General features: G+C 34.8%; 1 protein-coding gene across 4 annotated transcripts in view; it reads left to right on the forward strand.

The window, feature by feature from the left end:
* The first annotated feature begins 5,102 nt into the window (after positions 1-5,102).
* Positions 5,103-10,530, forward strand: part of LOC136828019 (uncharacterized) — a 37,936-nt gene continuing 32,508 nt past the window's right edge. For all 4 annotated transcript variants that reach the window (XM_067085651.1, XM_067085655.1, XM_067085652.1 and 1 more), the window contains exon 1: positions 5,103-5,934. In XM_067085651.1, coding sequence (XP_066941752.1) covers positions 5,332-5,934 — 603 coding nt within the window. In that variant the 5' untranslated portion in view covers positions 5,103-5,331. The remainder of the gene's footprint in view (positions 5,935-10,530) is intronic.

Raw genomic sequence — 10,530 nt, forward strand, 5'->3', positions numbered from 1 at the left:
CGTCACGATCACAAAGCGCCATCTGGAAGGTTCCCATTCATTATAGGTTGTGGCTGAAGATGGGAGCGTTCTCCTCGCATGATCTCATCCTTTGTTTATCAACATTTGTATTCATGTCTTAATGTCTCTGAGGCAATCTTTTCCTAGTCTCTCTCTCTCTCTCTCTCTCTCTCTCTCTCTCTCTCTCTCTCTCTCTCTCTCTCTCTCTCTCTCTATATATATATATATATATATATATATATATATATATATATATATATATATATATATATATATATATATATATATATATTTTTTTTTTTTTTTTTTTTTTTTTTTTTTTTTTTACTCTTCTCGTGCTGTCTCTGAGCAAATTTCTTCCTAGTTTAATCTTGAATGTCTCATCTTTTCGTCCTTTTAATCATACATCCTGTTCCCCGTGGGGAAGTGGTGCCACTCAGGCACCTCACGCGGTGCACTGTAGGCATTGCGTAAGGTTCTTTGCAGCGTCCCTTTGGCCCCTAGCTGCAACCCCTTTATTCCTTTTACTGTACCTCCGTTCATATTCTTGTTCTTCGATCTTACTTCCACCCTCTCCTAACAGTTGTTTCATAGTGCAGCTGCGAGGTTGTCCTCCTCTAGCATCTATAAACCCTCCTTTGCTCTCGGTTTCCTTATCAACGCTGATTGACCTTATGGGACCCAGCGGTTGGCCTTTGGCATAAATTTTATATTCCAATTCATGCATCCTGTTAGTAGACTGGTACTTGTTTATGTAAATTTATATTTTTATGAGTGTTGACATGTTCCTCAAATTCAAATGTCTCTCATTTGACGGAAGTTTTGAACGGTGTACATGGTCGTTTGTCAACTGTGGTAAGTCTCAGCCAGATTGGAGGGCACAGGGGTGCCTGCCTCATCCCAAACACTAAATTCACAAACATTAAGCTACCAGTGTTTAAAATCTAAATTGCTTAATGTTTGTGAATGTAGATGATGAATACTACGCAACACACACATAGTGATATATATATATATATATATATATATATATATATATATATATATGTTTGTGTTATGTATATATAAAATATATATAAAATATATATATATAAATATATAAATATATATATATATATATATATATATATATATATATATATATAATTTATATATATATTATATATATATGTATAAATATTATATATATATATATATATTATATAAATATTTATTTATATATATATATATTATATATTTGTATATATATATATATATATATATATATATATATATATATATCATATATATATATATATTGTGTGTGTGTGCACCCTCTAGCTATTAATTAGTCTGGATGGTATTGTTATCAGTTTAATTCCCAGTGGTAGTTTTTGGATCCGATTTACAGATTAATTATTACTGATAACAATATCCAATCAGCGCGTTAATTGCTGTTGATTAAAATGTCCGATCTGTATTGATTAATTAATCCTGTGATTAACATAAGGGGTTTGATATCTAATCAGCCAAGTGATATGAAATGGGAAACAAACAATAGGGGCCTTTATCATTTTTACTACCCTTGTTAAAACCTTGAATAAATGATGAACCAATTAGCTTATTATTATTATTATTATTATTATTATTATTATTATTATTGTTGTTATTGTTGTTGTTGTTGTTGCTGTTGCCGCCAAGACAAATTGACAGTTGAGCAGTTCCGTTCTCAATTAGCACTCTGCTGGCCGCGCGTTCGAATCTGCGACCGGTCAATGAAGAATAAGAGGAATTTATTTCTGGTGATAGAAATTCATTTCTCGCTATAATGTGGTTCGGATTCCACAATAAGCTGTAGGTCCCGTTGCTAGGTAACCAACAAGTTCTTAGCCACGTAAAATAAATCTAATCCTTCGTTCCAGCCCTAAGAGAGCTGGTAATCAGCTCAGTCGTCAGGTTAAACTAACAAATACTTAACTTTGCTCATGAAAAACAGCGACCCCGACGAGGGATTAAGAAGAAATGTTATTTTTATTGTTCCGTTATTATTATTATTATTATTATTATTATTATTATTATTATTATTATTAATATTTCTGGTACTGTTACTATTATTATTATTGTTACAGGCTTAGCTATCATTAGGTTTTATTCTTATTGGTAGCATTATTGTAATTACTATTATTATTACTGTTACAGGCTTAGCTTTTGTTAGGTTTTGTCGTTAATGTTAGTATTACTATAATTAGTGTTACTGTAATAGTTGTTTTTGTTTTTATCATTGTTACCATTTCTGTTGTTGGTATTGTTGCCACCCTTCATGTTTCCAGACGCTTTTGTTTACACAAAGAAATGGCGTTTATTGATTCCCTGTCTGGATATTCAGACGTACCCCGGATGACGTAATGTGTAATAAAGAAATATTTCCCCCAAAACATTGAGTCATTTTCTCAGTAAAATAGAGGTGCTTTCTTCACTGTGGTGTGTGTTATTGATTTAAGTAATTATATCAAATTTGTGCAGTGTCGTTCATTGTTCAGATTGATGAATGTGTCTCGTCTTTCATAAGGAAATTTTTCTAATAGTGATTCGTGTGTCCAGTCACTATTCATTTCGATTAGTTTACCCAATCTTAACGGTGGTGTTCATTTTTGATTGATTCATTTTCCAATCTTCATAATGGTGACTGATTGCTAGTTCCGACTCGTTTGTCCGATCTATTCTTTGTTAGTAATTATATGCCTTAATTGGCTTTTCCAGTTTGAAATAAATTTTCGTTTGTAAGATTATGATTACTATGGATTTTTTTTAGCGATGATTGCTGAATTTGGCCAGCAAATTTAGTCCACAGCGTTTATCTTAATTGGGTATGTATATATGTCATAATCCATATCATGAGTATAATTAGTGCTATAATTAGTGAATTGACTATTATATCAAATAATTAATAAAATTACTGTTTTGATGTGATGTTTATACTGTATGCAATTAATGTCATTATCATAAATATTAGCATAACCAATTTTTACGCTGGTTACCGAAAGTACATTTAGTTATAATGTCATCACATATTTTTATGATTTGGGTACTTAATTGGTGTGTTAGGGTAATTCTTATTCATTTTAATTTACAATTCTAGTCGTTTCCACTTTAAACAAATTCTTTAAAAAATGTCTTTATGTTAGTCATTTTGGTCGCTGTCATCTTATCAGTAACTTCTTTCATACACTTTCCTGTATTCCTTTCTTGGGCATAGCAACCTAGATTTCATAAGATAAAATCAATAACTGCAGGAATTGGGTCATACATTGTGAAGGCTATTTATTCGGAATTCCTTCACTAACTTCATTTACCATTAATATATATATTACAGTCTGGATACAACCGCATTTAGCCATATCCACAATTCAGTCCCTAATATTCATAACTTGTATCCACTCGCCTGGTTTATTTTGATATGTGTTTGCACGAGGTTAGGAAAACCCCCCCTCTTCCCCTTCCCCCAGCAGTCCCACCACCTGGCGGAGGTTATCTCAGCTTTAAAGGTCCTCCGTGTTTGTTTGTACATTATGTTTTGGGGCTAAGAAAAAATGCCATTCCCCTCCCTCTTCCCCTTCCCTGCTTTGGAGAAAGTGAAGACGTTTCATGGGATTTTCATCTGTTTGCTACATATTTTTGTCTCGTTGTGTCAAAACAAGTTCTCTTTCTCCATGCTCTATATTGTTCCCCTTTATATCCGGAAATGCTTATATAAAGACACCGCAATGTTGCATACACTATATATATATATATATATATATATATATATATATATATATATATATACATACATATGTGTGTGTGTGTGTGTGTGTGTGTGTGTGTGTGTGTGTGTATGTACATATGTGTGTGTACATAGCGTGTACACAGGCATTTAGAATGACATCAGGTGCAAGTAAATCAGTGAATAGGTAGTTAATTATATAAATTCAAAGATCTCAATTTAAGGTTTTTATGTTAATTACGAAGTTAGTGTTTACTGTTATCTTGTTATTTGATTATTTGCAATAATTTTGTTTTATTACAAAGTTCGCCACGGGAATGGTTGCTAAAATCAATTTCTGTCTATATATATATATATATATATATATATTATATATATATATATATATATATATATATATATATATATATATATATATAATATACTCTTCAAAGAAAGGTGGCATTTATCGTACGCATTGGCTCCTCATTAATAAAAAATATAAAATTAAACAAGAACAACGATGAGTTATAATTTCACTAAATTGTTTTCTGGTTAGAAATTATATACATATATATATATAATATATATATATATATATATATATATATATATATATATATATATATATATATATATATAATTTTATATATATAGATATAATTTTTAACCAGAAAACAATAGTGAATTTTTCATAACTCATTGTTGTTGTTCTTTATTTTTATATTTTTTTCTTATTAATGTGGGGATAATGCGTACGATAAATGCCACCTTTTCTTTGAAGAGTATCATAAGGCCACCATGACTCACGCTACACTGTCCTCTTTAGAATGTCAAAACGCACCGGCCATTAATACAGCGAACGTTACTCGTTCAGTATTTTGAAATTTTTATTTCATCGAGACATGGTATTTTCTAGTGTTTCTCCATAGTTCATAGTTAAACAGGAAGTTTGCGTTTCTCGTGTGGATGAGGAATAGGTACGGCAAGTGCGTTTCCGTCTTGATTGAGAAATAGCTTTTGATTAATGCGCAATGGCTCAATTGGTATGCCATTCGCCAGGTGACGATGCCAATCAATGATACATGCCAGATACCGCTGGCTCGGTGACACTTCTGGCTTGACAGGTTTGTTTTTGTTTACTTTTATTTGTTCAGGTTATATTTTTCCTTGAAAATTAAATTGTTTTCAGTTCTTAACAAGACTAATTTGTTAATTTATAAAGTTTGCAATGACGTTTCTCGTGAAATCTGGAAACTGTTGCAATCAATGCCATCTCGTCATAGTTGCTGCATCTTTTATTTTTGTTGTTTAAAAAGAGAATTTTAAAAGTGAATTTTGATTGACATTAGATATGATAATATTAATTTTCCATTTGTAGGTATGCAATCGAAAAGAATACTGGAATATCCTATCCAAAGTACAAATTATAACAACTTCTGAGGGCGAGGTGACATCGTACGCCTGGCAGATGCAGCATGAGTCAGCTGTTTGGCAACAACAATCCTTCAGACGAAGTTCTTTTAGCAGCGTGTCTCCATCGAAGACTTCAGTATTGAGGTGTGTGTGGTGTTGAGAGGGTCAAATACGCAAATTGGGACTCTCGGACAATGTGGTGGCGGGTACAGTTTTTGGTGGTTGTGTTGGGTAGTGTGGCGAACTTGGTCCTATCTCAAGATGGAGGAGTGCCACTGCCTGGTCTTCCACCACAGCAGGCATCGTCAGGCCCAGCAGGAGCGTCGCTAGATATCGGCAGTGGCGGAGGAGTGTCACTTCCACCCCATTCGTCGGATGTGCATCTGTCCGTTGGACGCGATGGCGGTTTTCCTCTCGGAGACGGCGGTGTTCCCTTGCCTCCGACAGGAGGAGCAACGCCTGTTGGTGGTTTCGGTGATGATCCCGTCTTCGTGGTGCCCCTAGAACAGGGTTCTGGCGTACCTCTCCCCACCTCGGACGTAGGAGGCGCACAGGGCACAGTCGGAGTGCCCTTACCCCCACCTTACGACACCGTCGGAGTTGGAGGACCAGGTGCCCAACAGCCAGCACTCGATCTCGGAGGTTCCCCCGGAGGATTGAGACATGTGCACGACCCCCATGTGGACGCCACCGTCCAGAGGGTTTTGGGACTGGCCAACGTCAGGGACCACCTGCAGCTCAGGACACGTGCTGACAAGGCTGTCAAAATTAGCGATGTCGTCACGGCCCACAAACAGGTGAGGAAGCTTAATCGATTTATTGTCAGAGATTTAATTGTTTCAGATGTTAGCTTGAAACCTCAATTTTGTTTGTGTTTACTGCAGAGGTTATGTTAAAAGATTTGGTTGATCTTCCGAATTGTCGTCTGCCTTTTTCAGTATGAGGGAGATTTGCAGTCAGGTTACCTAAGATATTTAAATGGTGAACGATCTTGATTCAGCTCCTTAAATGATCAATGTTAGTATATTTTAGGTTTCTGACAAAATTTCTTGTTAGTATATTTTAGGTTCCTGACATTTCAAATTGTAGTATGTTTTAGGTTCCTGACATTTCAAATTGTAGTATATTTTAGGTTTCTGACATTTCAAATGGTAGTATATTTTAGGTTCCCGACAAAATTCGTGTTAGTATATTTAAGTTCCTGACAAAATTCAAATGTAAGTATGTTTTAGGCTCCTAACAACATTTCAAATGTTGTATATTTTAGATTCCTGACAACATTTCAAATGTTAGTATATTTTAGGTTCCTGTCAACATTTCAAAATGTTAGTACATTTTAGGTTCCTGACAACATTTCAAATGTTAGTAAATGTTAGGTTCAGACAACATTTCGTAACCTTCGATACCCAAAGACATTTCAAAGTTGCTTTCATCTTGGGGTGATATTTAAACAATGTGTGTCTGGCTGGGCTGTATTTCGAGGTGTTCATTTATTATACAAACGGTTCTGGAGCAGGCGACACTTTGGGAGAGACCCTTTCTGTCTCTTGTTGGGTCTGGGTTTAGCTCGTAACACTTATTGTTGAAGCAGTCAGTGTTGGGGAAAGTTGTCTGTTTTGATAAACATCTCTTGAAAATTGTTAACTACCATTGATTTGTTGCGTGTAAGAGGTCATTAATTCTGAAAAGAGTCAAGTGTTGCTGAGAAGTTTCTTTGAAGTTGCGTCTTATTCCTAGGCAGAATTAATCGATACGGTATTGATTATCAATTAGCTTCCAGACGTCTCATAAAAATGGACATGGCCTTTTCGAGTTGTTCCACAAGAATTTAGGGTTCGTTAATGATAATATGATAACTCATATTCTTCCCATGTTCTACTTAGCATTTATTCAATCCATTTTCTTCCATAATGATTTTTATCCATTTACCTGTTGAAGTGAGGTTATTGTAAATCATTATTTCATTATGTGGTTACCAGGTATACACGCCATGCCGAAATTGTTTTTAGATTAATTATATGTCTTTAGGTAGCACGTTGAGATAGCCAAGAAGCTTTAATTAATGGGCGCCATTCGTCGGGTTTCTTTCATTTCAGTTTATGAAATTATTAATAATTTATAAGATGTTCAGTCACCCAATTTGTTTTTTATTTATCAAATCTAGAACATTACGAATATTATACCGCACTATTTCATTTCGTACTATTTTACGAATGAAAAATATTTTCTGGGGCCTCCGTTGAGTTGGTGAACAGACGCCCGAAGGTGCAAAATTTCACTTCCCTTCTCAGGAGGCCCTTCTGCGCCACTTCCTGTATCGTATCTCCCGACCTTCGTTTGGTTACTCACCTGGTCGAGAGGGAGGGGAAGGGGCGGACCAGGGTATTTTTGGCTCTTTGTCGGTTTTCCGCTTTTTTCATTTATTGATTTCTGGTTCTCGATAAGTTTTATTCTATATTAGCTGTTTGTAAATTTATTTATTTATTTATATATATACATATATATAAATTATATATATATATATATATATATATATATATATATATATATATATATATATATATATATATATATAGAGAGAGAGAGAGAGAGAGAGAGAGAGAGAGAGAGGAAACGGGGCGGTTCGAAACCTGTGCGAGGACGGGAACTGTATGGACAAGTTTGGCGAGAAATCGCTGTGAATGTTGACCTTAAGGAGCGAATCAAGAACGTTAGAGTCAGTCGACTGGGTGTATTCGTAGCTAGAATGGAGAAAGGCAGGGGGCTAGCAACCTCACCCCAAGATGCCAGCTAAAAATGGAAAGAGTTTCGCGCTTCGGAGCAATTCTGTCAAAGCAAGAGAAGGCGCTCGAGTGCCCACCTTTTCAGGGCATTGAAGGGAAATAGTCAGATGGCTGTGGGTAATATTTTTGTGGCATTATTAGGTTTTTGGGCAAGTTTTTTTTTTTAATAGGTATAAGACGCATCTGATGAATTGGAATATTACTGCACATTTAACCGGAACCGTAATTCGACTGTTGAAATTTTTATTCCTGTTTACCTCAAGAATTACTCGCTATTGGGGACGTAGCCTTTGATAAATGATATATACATATATATATATATATATATATATATATATATATATATATATATATATATATATATATATATATACTGTATATATATAATTTATATATGTGCATATATACATATGCATATATATATATACATATGTATACATACATGCGTGTTTATTAGCTGGGCGTCTGCCTTTATGCCTTAGTATTGTGTCTGACAAGGTTTACAGCCGTTTTAGGGTAGAACAGAATCTTACCGGGAACTGATATTTATAGATAAGACGTGATGCGGCTTTTAATTAACTTCCAGCCATATTCTCTCTCTCTCTCTCTCTCTCTCTCTCTCTCTCTCTCTCTCTGTTTTCTCTGCACGCAGAGTTTATACGCTTTTCATTTCAAGTAGATTCTGAAAGGGTACATTGATTCACACACGCATATATATATATATATATATATATATATATATATATATATATATATATATATATATATATACTACTATACTAATATATATAATCACAGTTACCCCCTCATAAAAAAGTAGACAAGTTGACCTCTAATAGTTTTCTTTTTGTTTCATTTCAAGTACAAATGTAGTAGCTCTATGAAAAAAATTATATATAAATATATAATGAGGAAGTGACAATACCAATCGCAGAACGGGATTGGTCGCCTGCCTCGGGCGACCTCTAACATTTAGTAATCACTTCTGTCCAGAGTAGCCAATAAAATGTGACCTTGTCTGCCGGGTGGGGCAGGGGACAGGCGGGTGCGGGGGCGGGGTCGGATTGGGTCGGAAATTATTGGTGCGGGTCCGTTGAATTGTGGAAAATTACCGTCCGCCTTTTATGGGAAGCGAGTCCATTGCGGGATGCGATGCTGTGTCAGGAGTTGCAATGACGTTTTATAGAAGGTAGGCCCCCGGGGGGGCGGGGGGGTTGGCGCCTTCAGTGCACCTCATGCGGTGCCTTGTAGGTATTACTTAATTTTTTTTTGCAGCGTCCCTTCGACCCCTAGCTGCTACCCCTTTCATTCGTTTAACTGTACCGCTGTTCATATTCTCTTTCTTCCATCTTACATTCCTCCTTCTCCTAACAATTTATTCATAGTGCAGCTGCGGTTTTTCCCCCTGTTACACCTTTCAGACCTTTTTACTGTCCATTTCCGTTTCAGCGCTGAATGACCTCTTAGGTCCCAGCGCTTGGCCTTTGGCCTAAATTATACATTCTATTCTGTTCTCTATAAAGTAGGAGTTTTATGTTTGATGAATGTTGATTTCCGTATGTACTGGGTTATTAGTGTAAAGGTAACTCTAAGAAGAACTATTGTGTTTACAATAGATGAAGATTTAATTACAGAAATGGGATATTGCTGATGTTTTAATATTATTTTTCTAAGGTGATTTTTTTTGTGGACGAGATGCGTACGTTTATGTACACCTGCATACATTGGCGATGTTCGCGTATATTCAGGTTGCAGTAAAATGTTTAATAGTTTATTGCACTAACATAATAGCAGCTTGAGCTAGCAATAATATATTTATTTCTCCACGCACCTGATAATAAAGAATATCTCGTTTTGTTCACTCTGACATTGTCAACACGGACTTTATTTCTGTCATATTTGAGGTATTAATCAAGTTAAATAAATATTTTCCCGTGCTGTATGAAATTTTTGCTCCCAAATATCACTTTTGACATTTAAATGAAGTACGCGGACATGGCATTATAACTAATGGTCTTTTTTGGCTGAGAGGATTTTGGCGACTGTTTGCACATTACAGATTTTTTCGTTGATACATACGCTCACAGTCTCACACGCGCACACATGTATATATTGTATATATGCACATATATATATATATATATGTTTGTGTATAATATATATATGTGTGTATGTATATGTATATATATATATATATATATATATATATATATATATATATAATGAAGAAAGAGAGCAATAGTCGACTTTAATCTAACAGAAAAATGAGTTAGTCAAGGAAATAAGCTTTTATATGTCGTGTAATTGGACACCTATAGTTCTTTACTATTATTATTATTATTATTATTATTATTATTATTATTATTATTCCGAAAGATATTGCTTAAGGCTTCAAACAGCATTTATTTAGTGCCTCAGAAAGACATTCATAGAAAGACGAAAAGGTAATCTTAGAATACCTCAAAAATGCAGTGATTTAAGACTTCAAGGTCACTATAAAATATCTCATGACAATAGTTGCCAAAGGCCTCAAAAAAAGTTACACAGAGTTGTATAAAAGAATACATAGAAGGCCTCTGAAAAACGTCTACTAAAGAAATCAGTTACGTT

The sequence above is a fragment of the Macrobrachium rosenbergii genome, chromosome 42, assembly GCF_040412425.1.
Source record: "Macrobrachium rosenbergii isolate ZJJX-2024 chromosome 42, ASM4041242v1, whole genome shotgun sequence".
NCBI lineage: Eukaryota > Metazoa > Arthropoda > Malacostraca > Decapoda > Palaemonidae > Macrobrachium > Macrobrachium rosenbergii.